Genomic DNA, 18,057 nt, shown 5'->3' on the forward strand with positions numbered 1-18,057 from the left:
CCCCCTGCTCAATGATCAAAGTCAGAAACCAAACAATTGGGAAGAAACAATGGAGCATGGCATCCTTCAGTATCAAGCTAATGGAAGAACATGGAAAATTATAGCATTAAAATATGACTTGGTATCTGAATAGTTATAAGGCATTTTATTGTGAGGGTTAAATGCATTTATTTGTCAAGATAAACTCTTAAAATAACCACAACTTTTGGGGCGCCTGGGTAGTGCAGTCATTAAGCGTCTGCCTTCGGCTCAGGGCGTGATCCCGGCGTTCCGGGATCGAGTCCCGCATCGGGCTCCTCCGCTGGGAGCCTGCTTCTTCCTCTCCTGCTCCCCCTGCTTGTGTTCCCTCTCTCGCTCGCTGTCTCTCTGTCACATAAATAAATAAAATCTTTAAAAAAAAAATAACCACAACTTTTATAATTTTACTCCAAGAACTCTTCATTTAAAAAAAAAAAAGTGAAGTAGCCCCAGCATCTCTCAGCTTCTGGGAGTCACTGGTTAGAGATATGCTATAGTGGCTTATTATGAGAGATATAGGGTAACATATATTAGAATAGCGGGTAATTTAGTGACAGCAGTACCACATTAAACTATTTCAGAGGGTACTATTCACCCTATATAATGGGGGTGGGTGCATAGTTTCTTTGGCAATACAATTCCCCCCAAACTTAGTAAGCTATCTATTTATTTCCAGTCCATTCTGTGTGCAATCAATGTTAAAAGTGTTTTCCTAGACAATTCTCAAGCTGTATTCACCTTATATAATGGGGGTGGGTGCATAGTTTCTTTGGCAATACAATTCCCCCCAAACATAGTAAGCTATCTATTTATTTCCAGTCCATTCTGTGTGCCATCAATGTTAAAAGTGATTTCCTGGACAATTCTCAAGCTGTTTTCTTTCTTTTCCTCCGGTCCTCATTCTTCTCCTCACGTGCTCTCTCTTAACTTGCGGTGGCCACCTTGAGGTCAACTAAGTTAATTGGGTTGGGTAGAAAGGTCTCTCAAATAGATTAGATTATGCTGTGGTAATGGGAAATTCTCAAATCTCAATGGCTTAAAACAACCAAATTTATTTTTCACTCATGCTACCTGTCCATTGTGAGTCACCAAGCAATTATACTCATTGTAATAACTCAGGGACACAAGTGAATGGAGGCTACATTTTGATATGTGCTTCTACTATTGCAATGAAAGAGGGAAAGTAAATTATATTCAGGCTCTTAAATCTTCTATCAGATTCCAGGAAACCAGTAGCTAGGTTGGTGGCTGCATAGTTTTTGAATTCTCCCAAAATCCTCACAGAGCAACTACATGAAAACAAAAACAAAACAAAACAGAAAATCCATGTACATTTACAAGAAAACTAGGTGCCAAGTTTTCCCAAAAAACACCAAAAATACAAGCAAATGGAGACAAACTACAAACTACCAACAGCAATAAAATCTGTATGGACTAGCATCTGTGCAAGGGGAACCTGAAGAACACAACAGGGTAGATAAGGTTCCTGAGAACAACAGAATCCCCAAACAGCTAAGAGAGATTCACTGGAAAGCACGGCTCAATAACTTAGAACAGTAGGTGAAACTGGGAGGGCCTTCCCCAATCCGACCACGAGTGAATGCAAGGAGCCTCTGGTAAGGATAGAAAGAGCTGGAAGAGTTTGTCCCAGTTTGAACTTTTAAAACTGATTAGCCTGAGACACCTAGGGTGGCTCATTTGGTTAAGTGTCTGCTTTTTGGCTCGGGTCATGATCCCAGGGTCCTGGGATCAAGTCCCGCATCGGGCTCCTTGTTCAGCAGGGAAGCTGCTTCTCCCTCTTCCTTCCACTCCCCCTGCTTGAGCTCTGTCTCCCTGTCTCTCTGTCTTTCTCTCCCTGACAAATAAATAAGATCTTTAAAAAAAAAAACCAAACAAACAAACCTGAGTAGCCCAGACCTCTGTTTTATTTTTTTTTTGAGATTTTTTTAAAGATTTTTATTTATTTGACAGAGAGAGAGACACCAATGAGAGAGGGAACACAAGCAGGGGGAGTGGGAGAGGAAGAAGCAGACTCCCAGCAGAGGAGCCTGATGTGGGGCTCGATCCCAGGACTCTGGGATCACGCCCTGAGCCGAAGGCAGATGCTTAATGACTGCGCCCCCCAGGCGCCCCCCAGGCCTCTGTTTTAGGTCGGATTCCTACATTGAGGAGAAACCTCTGGAAGTGGAATCAAAATTGAGCTGGATAAGATTTTTCTTCCAGCCATCACACAGTAACTAGAATGGCCTTTGCCCTTCTACCATAACAAGAAAAATGGACGAGATATAGGAGGCAACTATTTTTGGACATTACACAAGCTGTAATCCCTGAGAGAAGAGAAAAAAATGAAGGGAGCCTTATGATTGCCCCTGATTTCTGCCTGGAGACAAATTCCAATCCACAATGCAGGAAGCATATCCCAAGCAGACCCTGGCAACCTTGCAGAGTTGAGAACAGAGTGAGACTGAAGATGGAGAAGGCTACAGAAAATTTAAGAGCAAATTTTACTCCGGCAGAGTACCAGAAAGGAGGGAATTAATTATATAAAGAAAGCTGGATATCTGCTGAGGAGTCTCCTTGGGTCTTTTCCTGAATTCTGAGTTGTACATACATACAACAAAACACCATGGGGTGAGAGAAAGAAAGACAGAAGAGCTATAAGCTGAATAGCTCCCAGAACTCACACAGGAAAGGGAAGTTTTTATAGTTCTAACCATCCAGAGTGGAAAGTCCTCATTAAACACCCAGGACACTCAGAGTGAAAACACAAAGGGTCACTCCATAGTAGTGGAGGTAAACTACCCAAGAACAAAGGCTCCCCCTGTAAGCCCACAAGCCTTGAACTGATCCAGCTGACACATAAGTAACCTAAGTATTTCACAGACAAAAGTTTAACACTTTTAAAAGGAATTCAACAGGGGCGCCTGGGTGGCTCAAATAAATAAATAAAATCTTTTAAAAAAATTAAAAAAATAAAATAAAAGGAATTCAACAATTCTGACATTCTGTGATAAAACATTAACAATGCCCAACATCTAATAAAAATTTACTAGACATGAGAAAAAAACAGGAAAATGTGACCCATTAGCAGGAGAAAAATCAGTCAATAGAAAAAGACAGAAAAGACAGAGATGTTGGAATTATCAGTCAAGGATTTTTTTAAGCTATTATAAATATACTGAAAGATTAAAGGGAAATGTGAATATAACGAAGAGAGAATGAAAATATTTCAAAAATGGACTTCTTGAAATAAAAGAAATGTAATATATTTTTTTAAAAAGATTAACTGGATGAAATTGACAGCAGATTAGACATTACAGAAAAATAAGATCTATGAATTTGAAGACATAGAAATAACAATTAGCCAAATTAAGTAGGGGGAGAAAAAAATTAACAGAAACTCTATGCCCTGTGGAACAATATCAAATTGTCTAACATGTCTAACTGAAATCCCAGAGAATACAACAAAAATATTTGAAGAAATAATGGCTGAACTTTTTTCCAATTTCATGAACACTAGAATCCCACAGATCCAAAAAGCTTAACAAACCCCAAGGAGGATAAACACACATACACACCCACCACACCCTACAGCTAACATGCAGTTTATCATAAAAAAAAAAAGAAAATCATCTAAGATCAGGAATAAAGCAAGGATAATTGCTCTATTCAACATTATCCTGGATGTTCTAGCCATTGCAACAAGGCAAGAAAAAGAAGTAATTTTGGGAAGGAAGAAGTAAGACAGTCTTTTTTTCACAAGTGACATGACATATGTAGAAAATCCTACCTATTCTACTAGTGCAAAATACTATCAGAACTAATGAGTGAATTTAGTAAGGTACAAGATCAAACAAAAATCCATTTCTATATGCTAGCAATGATACCACAAAGCATTTCTATAAGCTAGCAATAAACAATTGGAAAATGAAAAATCCTTACATCAGAATCAGAAAACATTAAGTATATATGAATGGCCAATAAGCGCATAAAGGTGCTTGATATCACTAGTCATTGGGGAAACCCAAATCAAAACAATGAGATACCGCTTCACACCCGTTAAGATGGCTATTATCAAAAACAAAACACCAAAACAAAACAAAAACAGAAATAACAAGTGCTGACAAGGAAAAAATTGGAATCCTTGTGCACTGTTGATGTGAATGTAAAATAGTGTGGCAGTTCCTCAAAAATTAAACACGTGGGGTGCCTGGGTGGCTCAGTCAGTTAAGCCTCTGCCTTCGGCACAGGTCATGATTCCAGGGTCCTGGGATCGAATTCCGCATCAGGCTGCTTGCTCAGCGGGGAGCCTGCTTCTCCCTCTCCCACTCCCCCTCCTTGTGCGCGCTCTCTCTCTCAAATAAATAAATAAAATCTTAAAAAATTAAACACAAAATTACCATATAATCCAACAATTCCACTTGCAAGTACATGCCCACAAGAATTGAAAGCAGGGACTTAAACAGAAATTTGTACATCAATATTCACAGCAGCATTATTTACAATATCCAAAAGACAGAAATAACTCAAACATAGAGCAACGAATAAATAGAGAAATGAAATGTGGAGTACACATAAAATTATTCAGCCTTGCTACATGGATGAACCTTGAAAAGACTTTGCTAAGTGAAACACACAAAACACAAAAGGACACATGTTGTATGATTCCACTTATATGAGGTACCTAAAATAGGTAAATTCATAGAAGTGGAAAGTAGAATGGTGGCTATCAGGAGCTGGGGGAGGGGAATGGGAGTTGTAGCTTAATGCTAAAGAGTTTCAGTTTGGGACGATAAAAAATTTCTGGAGATGGACAGTGGTGATGGTGTCACAACACTGTGAACGAATGTATTTAATGGCCTTCAATTATATACATAAAAATAGTAAGTTTTATGTATATTTTTAGCACAATTTGAAAAGCACTTAAATAACGATGAATTTAACAAAATACATGTAAGACACGTACACTAAAAATTAGAAAACTTAGGGATGCCTGGGTGGCTTAGTCAGTTAAGCATCTGACACTTGATTTCAGCTCAGGTCATGATCTCAGGGTGGTGAGACTAAGCCCTGTGTTGGGCTCTGCATGGGCGTGGATCCTGCTTAAGATTCTCTCTCTCTCCCTGTCCCTCTGCCACCACCCATTCTTTCCCTCTCTCTCAAAAAAAAAAAAAAAAAAAAAACCTAGAAAACTTAGCTAAGGGGAATTAAAGAAGTAAATAGAAGGAAAGAAGTAAATAAAAATGCCCCAGTTTGTGGAATCAGTACATACAGATCTTCCTTATTCTTTTTTCTTGTGTACCATAATCCATTCAACTGGTCCTATGTTAATCAATATTTGGTTTTTTCCAAATATTTTGCCTTATTAATACTTTCACAATAAAAACCCTGTATAGATGTTTTGTATGTTGGAGTTCTGTCTGTACACAGATTCCTAGTGGAACTGTTAGAGCACAGTCATATTTAGTTTTGTTAGTTGCACTCATACTAGCTTCACAGCCTTGGTGACAGAGCATTTTATCAAACTTTTAGAAGTTGGTCAATTTTATAGATGAGAAATGATATTATGGAGGAGGTTGAACATTTTTTAAAATGCTTAAAGAGTATTTGTATTTTTTTAAAGATTTTATTTATTTGACAGAGAGAGGGAGAGCACAAGCAGGGGAAGCTGCAGGCGGAGGGAGAAGCAGGCCCCCTGCTCAGCAGAGAGTCCGATGCAGAACTCGATCCCAGGACCCTGGGGTCATGACCTGAGCCGAAGGCAGATGCTTAACCGACTGACAAGGGGCCCCTGTATTTTTTCTGTCCACATTTTGTTGTTGTTTGTTGCTGACCATTTTCTTTTTTTTTAAGATTTTATTTACTTAATTGTCAGAGAGAGAAACAGAGCACAAGCAGGGGAGTGGCAGGCAGAGGGAGAAGCAGGCTCCGCAATGAGCAGGGAGCCTGATGTGGGACTCGATCCCAGGACCCCAGGATCATGACCTGAGCCAAAGGCAGACGCTTAACTAACTGAGCCACCCGGGCACCCCAAGTTGCTGATCATTTTCTTTTGGGCTCCTAGCTTTTTCCTTTTCAATTTCTAAGAGCTTTTATATATTAGGAGGACTTGCCCTTTGTCTTTGATGTAAATTGCAAAATTTTTCTCTTAATTTTCTATTTGTCCTGTGATTTCTTTTTATTTTTTGCCATGAGAGAGAGAAAGAGGTTTGGGGAGGAGGAGGGAAGGGCAGAGGGAGAGGGACAGAGAGGGCCTTAAGCAGAATCCATGCCCAGTGTGGTGACCAACTGGGGCTCCACCTCACAACCCTGAGATCATGACCTGAACTGAAATCAAGAGTTGGACGCTTAACCAACTAAGCCACCCAGGGCCCCCCAAATTTTTAATTTTTATGTAGTCAAATATATGAATCTTTACATTTTTGGATTCTGGATTTTAAGATATAAGAGACTTTCCTCAGCCCACATTATAAATGAATTCATCCCTGTTTTCTTCTAGGACTTCTGTAGTTTTAGTTTTTTTATATTTAGATTTCTAATCTAAATTTCTGGCATATGTATGGTATGAGGCATGATTCTTATTCTATATTTTTCTATATGGCTATCCAGTTTTCTTAACATTATTTATTAAGTCCCTATGTTTTGAACTGGCATTTTTCTCACATGCTACATGTCCTTATGTAATTATGTTTATTTTTGTTTTTACTATTCCGTTCTGTTGATCTGTCTATTCCTGAAATAATAGCACATTTTAAAAATAGAAGCTCTATAATGTTTCATTATCTAGGGCTAGTGTGCCTTCATTGAAATTCCTTTTCAGAGTTTTCGTACATATTTCTGATTGTGTGTTTTTCCCCAAATGCTTTAGAATCATCTACTCCCAAGAAGTTCCAAAAAGAGGTTACAAAAAGGAAGCTCTCCCCCAAGTTGCTTTTATTTGGATCACATTAAATCTTTGTGGTTCTAAGTAATGCTTTTGCTCACCTATTTATTTTTAAAGATTTTATTTATTTATATACCAGAGAGAGAAAGAGCACACAAGCACAGGGAGTGACAGGAAGAGGGAGAAGTGGGCTACCCACTGAGCAAGGAGCCCAATGCAGGACTCGATCCCAGGACCCTGGGATCATGACCTGTGTTGAAGACGATGCTTAACAGACTGAGCCACCCAGGTGTCCCTTGCTTATCTATTTTTATGCCCATTTTATACCATCTATTTTTATACCTCTATTTTAAGTATTTTAACTTTTTTTCTGCTATTATATTTGGGCTCTTGTCCTTCACGACATATAATTTTTATTGATTACGTATGTAAACACTGCTTTTTTATATTAAAACTTTGTTTTAATATACTTTACTGAATTTTCTTATTTGCATTATTTTTAGCATTGATTCTCTAAAGTTTTATCTCTTCCTTTCCTATTCTATGCCTTGGTTTTCTCTGGTCTAATTGCACTGGCTGCTACCTTCAATACACTATTAATTGTAGTGATGGTGGTGATTTCCTTGACTTATTCCTGATTCTAGCAGGAATGACTCTAGTTTCCTCATTAAGTGGACGCTGGCTTTTACCAAGGTTTTTGTTTTTTTTCTAATCAGAAATGAGTATTAAATTTTGTCAAAAGACTTTTCAACAGCTATAATCAAATTGCTCGTCTTCTTTGATCTATTAACATGGAGAAGTGTGTTCATTGATTTCCTAATACTGGACCCTCAGGAATAAGCTGCACTTGATCATGACAGATCATCTAAAACACCCTGTTGGTTTCTGTTTACTGATCTTTTCATTTGGGATTTTCTTTTTTTTTTTTTTTTTTAAAGACTTTATTCATTTATTCGACAGAGATAGAGACAGCCAGTGAGAGAGGGAACACAAGCAGGGGGAGTGGGAGAGGAAGAAGCAGGCTCATAGCGGAGGAGCCTGATGTGGGGCTCGATCCCATAACGCCGGGATCACGCCCTGAGCCGAAGGCAGACGCTTAACCGCTGTGCCACCCAGGCGCCCCTCATTTGGGATTTTCTAATTGATATTAATCCAATAACATTTGATTAATTTATCCTTTATAAATATGATTTATACTAAATCATAGACAACTTGACAAAATTGGTAATAATTTCATTGATATTTTTAAGAGATTGATATGTAGTTCCTTATTTTGCATAATCTTTATGAGGTTAGGTATTGCAGCAGTTCTCTATTGTTAAAATAAGGCTGTCTAACAAGCAACCAGAAAGCCTGAGGCTTACAGCAATAAAAGGTTTACTGCTCATGTGACTGAGGTATTCTGATACGGGCTGGGCTAGCTTACACATCTGCAGTTCAACCACTTGTTGGCTGGAACACCAGGAACAACCAGGCTCTTTCCATGTGTCTGTCATCTTTTCATGTTATCATAGTAATGCTGTTCTTGCGAGAAAGAGAAAACTCACGCATGCAAGTTGTTTCAAGCCTCAACTTGCATCTCATTTACTGAAAAGGCCAAAGCAAGTCACACAACCAATCCTGAGTCAGAATGGCAGGTGTGGCAAAGTTGTGCAACAAAGCATATGGATACAATGAGGAATGTGGAGCCATTTCTGCAACTATCTTAGTTTTCCCTCATGGCCATGGTTATACACACCATTTCCAAATGTAAAATATACACATTCCCATCCCAAAGCCCTGCAAAATCCCAATCAGGTTTAGGATTTCACGATCTAAGTAAAGTCTGGTTGTGCCTACTCTTTTTTTTTTTTTAAGAGGGGGAGAGAGAGCATGGGCATGTGCACAGTGGGGGCTGGTGGGAGAAGTAGAGGGAGAGAGAGAATCCTAAGCAGGCTTCACACCCAGTGCAGAGACAGATGCAGGGCTTGAACTCATGAGCCTGAGATCAAGACTTGAGCTGAGATCAAGAGTCGGACATTCACCTACTAAGCCACCCAGGGGCCCCTGGTTATGCCTACCCTTGATCCAAAGACATGAAACAAGAAAGTCAAATTATTTGCTTCTCAAATAGCCAACATAAGTGGGTGAAAACAAGGGTGAAATCATCGCAAAAGCACCATCATTTGGAAAGTGTAAGAATGAAAGCGTATATAGTCACTTGCCCATACCAATTCTAAAATCCCACTGGGAATGTATGAGCAGGTCCCCCTGCTCTAGAGATGGGGAATGGTTTGTGATTAAGGCCTAGTTGGGTCTATGAATTATCTATTGCTGCATAACACTAAGTAACTACTGTTATAACCACAAACTTAGTAGGTTAGAACAACACCCATGTATTATCTGAGTTTCTGTAGGTCAAGAATCTGGATATGGTTTACCTGGGTCCTCTAGTCCTCTGCTTCAGAACTTCTCACAAGGCTGTAATCAAGATGTTGGTCAGAGCTGGGTCTCATCTGAGGTTTGACTGGGGAAGGATTCACTTCGGGATCCTGTGGATCCAGCTCCTTGTGAATTGCTGGACTGAGGGCCTCAATTATTTGATGGCCATTAGACAGAGGCTGGTCACGTCCCTGCCATGTGGGTCTCAACACAGGGCAGCTTACTTCATCGAAGGCAGCAAGGAAGAGTCATTAGAGTCTGCCAGGAAGATAGCAGTTATAATCATATGTGACATACTTATAGAAGTGGCATACCATTACCTGGGCCATTTTTTATTAGAAGGGAGTTACAGGTCCTGCTCACACTCAGGAGGCAGGAGTTACACAAGGGTGTGAATACCAGGAGGCAGGGATCATTGCAGGCCATTTTAGAGTTTATCTGCCACACTGAAAGTGGCTTCCCAGTCCATTGTTCTCCATGGCTCTTGGCTTCACCCTCTACAGCTTCCACGTTGCATTGCCCTCCTTGAACACTTCTGAAGAGGGCATTGGAAAATATGCCTTCTGAACAACTCCCACAGTCTGCTTCCTGTCCACAGAAAGTTGGGGGCCCAGAGTCTTTTTACATTTAGCCCCTTTTAATCTAGGTTGGTGTCACTTTTATTAGCATAGCTCCCTAAAAAGTTCTGCGGATCTTCTGTGTCTGATTTGAATCCATTCTCTACACCAAAAGCTGTAGCCAATCATTTTGAATATAACTTGCTCTCTCGGCTTAATCACTGATACTTTGGGTATCAAGCTGCTGGGGGACAAGAATCTTATATTTCCTGGAAGTCATTTTAATCCACTGGAAAAGGCTATTAGACAATGCATTGATTCTTTCAGAGGTCTTACCAAAGTGTCTTTCAGCCCTTGATTTTGTTTTTACCTAAAGCTGTATCAGAAGTCCGAGATCATTATTGGCTTAAAAGGATGGAGATGAGAAAGTTGTTATTCTAGCTTTCCATTTCATCTGTATTCTCTTCAAATCTGGCTAGTTCTTTTCTGAGTAATAGTCAGCTGACATTTTCAACATTCTGCCTAGAAATGTCTTCTCTCAAGCCCAAATGTTCAGGAGGTATATTTTCTGTCTTCCAAGTTACCACAGGTACTCAGTTTCTTTGCATTTTTCAGCCTCCTAAAATAATGTTCTCAGCATTTTTCCAAGCCCCACCTACAGCCCAGCTCCAATGTCACATATATTAGTTTTTTGATTTGGCACTAATTTCTATATCAGTTATCTATTACTGTAAATATCACTTTAAATCTCAACATCTTAAAATAATAAACGTGTATTTAGCTCATGAATCTGTAAGCTGGTGATTTAGGTTGGACTTGGCTGGGCAGTGCTTCTTGTCTCACTTGGACCGACTCATATGTCTGGGACAGTCAGTTACTTTGACTGACCCAGGATGGCTTTGGTCAGGCAGGTTAGACACAAAAATTTCATAATAGAGGCAGAGAGCAAAATGAGAGAAAGCTCAATTGCTTAAGGACTTTCCAAGCAAATGCTTGAATCTTGTTTGTGAAAATACCGTTGACCAAACTTGTATGGCTGAGTCCAGAGTCAGAGAGGGAGGCCACAATAAAACTTCCTGGCCAAGTATGTGGATATAGGGATAAGTGAAGAATTGGGGCTATTTTTGCAACCTAGTATTAGGGATCAATGTTATTTATATTTGCTTCATAAAAATCTGGAAATGTTTCTTCTTTTCCAACGTTCTGGAATACATTATGTAGCAAAGGTATTAACTGAACAGGGAAGGTTTGGTAGAATCCTCCTGTGAAACCATCTGACCTAGAGCCTTTTTCCTATTATAGCTCTTTGATAATCTTTTCTATTTCCTTTATGAAAATTAGTGCACTCAAACTTTCTCTACTGGTGTTATTTTAGTACATTAGGTCATTACCATTTCATCTGGGTTTCCAAATTATTTGCAGAGTTGTACAAAATAGTCCTTAAAATTAAAAATTATTTTGTTTTCATGTTAATTTTTCACTATTATTTTTATTTTTAATATTTCTACTTCCTCCCCCTTTTACTTAAGTTAGCTAGTGACTTATCTATTTTGTTTTTCTTTTTTCTTTTTTTAAGATTTTTTAAAAATTTATTTGAGAGAGAGTGCGACCAGGGGGAAGGGCATAGGAAGAGGGATAAGCAGACTCTGCGGTGAGCACAGAGCCTGATGTGGGGCTCTATCTCACAACCTGAGATCATGAGCTGAGCCAAAATCAAGAGTGGGACGCTTAACCGACTGGCCACCCAGGTGCCCCAATTGTTTTTCAAATAATCAAAATGTTCTTCATTAATTTTATTTTTCCTGTTTTCCTAATGTGTGATTTAATCATTTCTTCTTACAACCCCTTTCTTTTGTTTGTTTTGTCCTTCTTTTTTTGCTTTTGAGTTGTATTTTTAAGTTTTATTCTTTCATCAATGTTACAGTATTTGTAATTTTTTGAGTATAGTTGACAAGTGTTAATGCATTTTAAAGTTATATTTCACCTATCAATGCTTTAATTATTTCTCACAGATTTAATTATCAATCTTTTTTTAAAAGCTCTGAAATTTTGGTTTGTATTTCCCCTTTGCCCCAAGAGTAATTCATAGAAAGTCTTTCTCCAGGTGCAACTTAAAAATATATATTTTACTAATTTCTCATTTTATTGCATTCTGATTAAAGAAGATTGTATTATCTCTATTTTGTGGAAATTATAGATGTTTTCTTTATGATATAATAAATGGCCAATTTCTGTGAGTGAGAATAATAGGTATATCCTCTATTATGTATTATTATTCTTTATTATAAGATGGAAAGTTCCATATATATTCAGAATATATATAGATTCTGTTGGAATCTAAAGGCGAAATCAAAGAAAATCATTTATGTTGAGAAATGAAATAATTGAGGCTGTAACATTTGTAACTAGTATACCTTCATTGTGAATTGTGGCTTTTAGCATTATAGTGTCTTTCTTTGATTTGTCTAATTTTCTCCTGAATTCTACCTTTGTCATATATCAGTATTGTAATCTTGTTTTTTATGATTTGTATTTGTCTGGTATATTTTTGCCCATCTAATTTTTAGCCTTTAAGGATCAATTGATGTGTCTCTTGTAAATAACAGATAATAAGATGCTGGTTTGTGAGCCAATCTGAACTTTTTAACATTTTTATTTAAATTCCAGTTAGTTAACATACATATATGTATGTTAACTTATACATAACCTAATATTAGTTTCAGGTATACAATATAGTGATTCAACACTTCTATACAATCACGCTGTGCTCATCACAAGTGTACTCCTTAATCCTCATCACCTTTTTTCACCCATCCTCCTACTCACCTCCCCTCTGGTTTTTTCTCTATAGTTAAAGAGTCTGTTTCTTGAGGCATCCGGGTGGCTCAGTCAGTTAAGCATTCGACATTTGATCTCAGCTCAGGTCTTGATCTCAGGGTCATGAATTCAAGCCCTGCATTGGACTCCATGCTGGGTGTGGAGCCCACTTAAAAAAAAAAAGAGAGAGAGAGAGAGAGTCTGTTTCTTTGTTTGCCTTTTTGCCCCTTTGCTCATTTTTGAACTTTCTTTTTTAATACATGAGTTGAGCCTTTTAGTTAATTTGACTCTATGCTTGTTTTTATTATATATTTATTGTATTTTTATTATATATTTATTATATTGTATTGTATTTATTGTATTACGTATTTATTGTATTGTAAGATGCTACATTCACTGCATGTTTTCCACTATGTGATTTATTGGCTTTACTATTGTTTCTTTGAGCATTGAAGGAGATTTCTATCTTTATTCTAGTGATTATCTTTGTACCTTTATATAATTCTTTGTCTCTTTTTTCCTTACTTAAGCCCCAACTATTTAGTTTGTCAACTTTAAATGATACTCTTTGCCTCATACATACGGCCTTTGCAACAAAGACCTCTTTGTACTGTCCTCCTCCTCTCTCCCTTCTTTTTCATTGTTACTTCTACCTTCTCAAAGAGTATCATTTGATACTATTCTTCCACACCTATCTCCTCTTTCATTCTGGCTTTAGATCTGAAACTGAAGATACTCAATGCTCACCACCAGTCCTTTTGCTGAAGTTCCCCAATCATCTCCTAGTTGGTTGAAGCTTGTCTTTTAGTAAGATCCTAAGGTGTTATGAGAACAATATTTCCTGAGCTCTCATACGATTAAAACTTATATATATCCTTGATACTTAAAGGACAGCTTAGCTGATACAAAACACTTATTCTTAGTTCCTTTTTTTTCCTTTATACTTCTTGAAAATATTGCTCCACTGCCACTTGCTTTTTGAGAAGTCTGATGCCAACCTGACCTTTCCTTTGTAAGAGACTAGTTCTTTTGTCCTAGAGGACTTTTTCCCTCACCTTCAAATTTTAATAGTTTGCTAGGATATATCTCAGTTGATCATTTTGAGTCAATTTTTCTATGTAACAAAGGGGCCCTTTCAAGACAAAGATTTAGGTCTTCTTTTTGCTTTTTCAGAAATTTCTCCTGGGGCAATTAAAAAAAAGATTTTATTTATTTATTTGTCAGAGAGAGAGAGAGCACAAGCAGGGGGGAGTGGCAGGCAGAGGGCAAAGGAGGCTCTCCGCTGAGCAGAGAGCCTGATGCAGGACTTGATCCCGGGACCTGAGCCAAAGGCAGACACTTAACCAGCTGAGCCACCCAGGTTTCCCTCTCCTGGGGCAGTTTTAAGTATTAAGCAATTCCACTGTCTTCTTTTTTGGTGGCTTCTGCCTGCCTTTTTTGGTGGCTTTTGCCTGTGTTACTTCTTCTTTACCTATTATTTTCGTTGTGGACCTTTTCAGCTCTTCCTCTGTATTTTTTGCTGTCTTAGCTTTTGTCATTCCCAAGTTCTATATGCTTTACTGTACTTGTAGTCATCTTTATTTTTATTTGAATATGTTGTAATTTTGTCTTCATATCTATGATGATTTTAATTTTTTGTTCAAATCGTTTCCCAAGCTTGGTCATTTCTCTCTTCACATATCCCTGTTGCTTTTTCATTTTTATTCTGAGTTTTAATTCTGAACTGTGGTATCTTTCATATCCACAACTGTTTCAAAATTTATTTAAGAATTCATGTTGGAGAGTTGTTACAGTTTACTCTCTTTTGTTCTCTTTATTTTGCAGTATTTGATCAGCTTGAAAAGTTATGATTCTCACTTTATTTTCTTCCTTTATTTGTATACACAGTGAATAATTCCTTGTGCTATTTATGTTGACATGCTTGCAATAACAGGCAACTTTATGGGGGCAGAAGTAAAATGGGAAATGGATTGATTGAATGGCTTTCTCCATTTCCCGGTCCAAGAGAATCTTCTTCTGTTGGTCAATGTTGTAAAATTTCTTTAATAAGTAATGTCTAGGTAGTAGGGGTGGGGAAGTTGTCCATTTTCTTCTGAATCTTTGACTTGCTATTGATAGGTTGTTATCTTCAGCTTTCTGCTTTCTTTTCCCCTTTCATCCACCAAGCCTGCTAGGGACACCACTTCCTTTCAAGATGACTTCATCTCTCTCAGAAGTGATGCACTGGTCCCACTCATTTTCTAAACCTCTTCCTTTGACATTTCCCTATCCACTGGTCTGATCGACCAGGTCTCAAACCTGGTTTGCAGCATTTTTCTATTCTGGGTGGAAACTACAAGTAATCTGTTTTGACTGAAGTTCCAATTTAGGCAAGGGCCTGCAGCAGAGGTAAAATTTGGGGGATTCTGCAGGAAGCAGATCTGGACTTTATCTCTAGGCTTTGTGATAATTTGAGCAAGGAATAAAGGGGTCCAAAGTAAAACAGGAGGGAAGGAGAGAAAGGAACTGCTTTAGGAGTTAACAAAGGAATAACCAAACTCACTTGGTGACTGATCTGACATGGGAAAGGGGGAGGACATCTGTATTTGGGGTTTGGGTTCTTCAGTGAAGGATGGATGAAGGGTAGTGCCAGTTCACTGAAACAGGAACATGAGAGGAGGAGGTTTGGGGAAAGGCAAGGGAAGAGAAGTGGAGTCTGAAGTACCCTTCTGAGAATTCTGATAGATCCAAGGAGAGTTCTGGATAGAAACATAGATCTGGGTGTTCCTGGCATATAAATAGTGGTTGAAACCCACGAAGAGACAAAATCAACCAACAAGAGAGGACAGAATGGGAGAGAAAGAGGGATGAGGATAAAAATTTGGGGCCCAGCAATAATTAAGGACTACACAGCACATTACTACCAGTAAAGAAGAAGGAATGAAAGATCAGGAAAGCAGGAGAAACGCTGGAGAGAATGACTATCAAAAAAGGCAAGGATTGAAATAATTACTGTAATGGATTAAAATACATAAAATATATTAAATGTATCACATTGACACTAAAAATAAAAACCTACCTGCTGTTAGAGGATGCTTGGGAATCAACCCATTATTTTGAAAACTGGTAAACAGAGGAAAGAATCTATTTATCTAGCCTCTCCCAGCTCTTTTGGGTAATTGGATAGGGAATGTCTCTCACATAGAAGAATCCTGGGTAATAAATGAAGAGGAATAACAAAATTGTATCCGTAGTGAACTAATGGCACTAGGCGTGAACATCCCCTAAATGAGAGAAAACCAGACATATGTGCCTCCATAAAAAGGGAAATAATTACATGTGCATCAGAACAAGCCTCTAAGTCAGTGGTTATGAACCAGGGGCAATTTTGCCTTCTCATCCCCACCAGGAGATAATGTGGCAATGCCTGGAGACATTTTGGATTGTCTTGACTTGGGGAGGGCGAGCTAATGGCATCTGGTGGGTTGAGGCCAGTGACCCTGCTGCCTCCCACAACCAAAACTTATCCAGCCCCAAATGTCAATAGTACTGAGGTTAAGAAGCTCTGTATTAGATCAAATCACCAATTTATAGGAAATACAGATAAGATAGAGGATATGTTAAATGACACTCCGGAAATAGAATCAACAAAATCCAGATTAGAGAAATTCTCCCTGAAGGAAGGGATGGAAGGGGGGAGGTGCTACCTTGTACTATCTGGGAGAAGGCCTCTGCAAGTGGTCTGGTGTGCCAGGAAGTCAGGCAGCCTGTGGGCAGAGCCGATGGGAGGGGACAGGAAGCTTGGTCATGAAGCCTGTCAAGCTTTTTGGGTGGGAGGTATGAGTTATAAAAGGTGGGCATGAGGTGGGAGGAGAGATCACGGAGGACAAGGGGGCAGATGCTGGAAGGTGAGAAGGGCAAAAACTTGGAGGGGTGAGCAAGGGGAAGGCAAGAAAGGAAGATACTAGGAAGCCCTTCAAACACTGAAATGAGGAGGGAAAAAGCAGCTGAGGGAGTCAGGGTTAGGTGGGGGAGGATGGACTGCAGGCCCACAGTACGGGGGGGGCAGGTGGATATGGGTTACAGTTTGAGGAGTAGTCAAAGAAGAGTTGGGGAAGAGATTGCTGGGGTGGGGGTCTGGGGGACAGCTTTGTCTCCCCTGTTCTGCTGATTTAGGTCCCTGTATTGGCTTTACTTCTGCATTTGAAAGGGGGAAAGTCACAGTTTTTACTGGACATATCCAAGGCTGACTGTTTTATCTTGCCTCCTGAGATAAAGGACAGGAAAAGACGGATGCTTTCCTGCCCCAGGCACAAGGGCACGGAATCAGAAGCAGCACATTTATGTTGAGGAAGATGTGCTAAGGTGGGTTTCAGGTGGTCCCGGGCAGGGCTGGAGCACCACAAGGAGTCAGGTGGGCAGGCAGAGTCACTTAGGACAGGGAAGAGGATCCCTGCTATCCAGAAGCACGTCTCGAAGTGGGATCAGTGAGCCTGGGCAGGAAGGGTTAACAGGGGTGCCTGGGCCTGAGGAATTCACTCCGGAAGCCCCGGATCTGGGACAGGATTCTCTGCTCAAGCTTGGCATATCGAGGGAGAAGGGCCTCGTAGACCTGGAGGGGCAGAAAGAGCAGTTTAGAATGGGGAGGGAGGGGTGCTTCTCATCTCTTTGCAACTTGGAATTTTAAAATTTAGCATCCCATTTACTTGCAATGTAAGTGTTTGTGCTGGGCAAAAGAAAGGGAGCATCAATTCACAAAAGAGGAAAAGCTAGCAGTTCTCAAACCTACGGTTTAAGATTTTTAAAAAAATGCAAATTAGGGCCAAAAAATTCGTTAACAAATCTACAACATTTTAAAAAATTCTCTTGAAGGTACCTGGAAATGCCGTCTTGTCGCACAGCTGGTGAAGTTGGTGGTGCAACCCTTCTGGAAATCAACTTGACTGTATGTTGGTATTAAAGGGCTTGAAAATGCCCATAGCCCTTGACCCAGTTATTCTACTTCTGCAAAGCTCTCCTATGGAAACCGTCCTAAATGTAGGGTGCCAGGCCTACTAAGGGTCTTCTTAGACACCACTAACCATCCAGTCTCCTAAGACTACCATGGGCCACACCCTGGCCTTCAACAGGATACACTGGAGAAACATACCTGTTGGTACAGTGGCGGCAGGTGCTTCTCTTCAATGAAAGACCTCATAGCGGTCCTTATAGCAGTTTGCACAAGTGTCCAGGAAAGGGTCTCCCTGCCCCCCCATGTTACAGCTCAGGTGCAAGGAGATGAAATCCATGTCATACAGGTGCAAGAACCACCCTGGCTTTGAAACCTCATGCCCCACAGGAGTATCTCTTATGACAACTCCATAGGCAAGACACACGCCCATG

At 39.5% G+C, this 18,057-nt stretch overlaps 1 protein-coding gene across 3 annotated transcripts in view; it reads right to left on the minus strand.

Moving 5' to 3' along the window:
• Positions 1 to 16,225: 16,225 nt before the first annotated feature.
• The window catches only part of XYLB (xylulokinase), a 49,608-nt gene continuing 47,776 nt past the window's right edge, over positions 16,226 to 18,057 (minus strand). For all 3 annotated transcript variants that reach the window (XM_040636949.1, XM_040636948.1, XM_040636950.1), the window contains one exon: positions 16,226 to 17,287. In XM_040636949.1, coding sequence (XP_040492883.1) covers positions 17,250 to 17,287 — 38 coding nt within the window. In that variant the 3' untranslated portion in view covers positions 16,226 to 17,249. The remainder of the gene's footprint in view (positions 17,288 to 18,057) is intronic.

This window comes from Ursus maritimus, unplaced genomic scaffold (assembly GCF_017311325.1).
Source record: "Ursus maritimus isolate PB19 unplaced genomic scaffold, ASM1731132v1 scaffold_20, whole genome shotgun sequence".
NCBI classification, from domain to species: domain Eukaryota; kingdom Metazoa; phylum Chordata; class Mammalia; order Carnivora; family Ursidae; genus Ursus; species Ursus maritimus.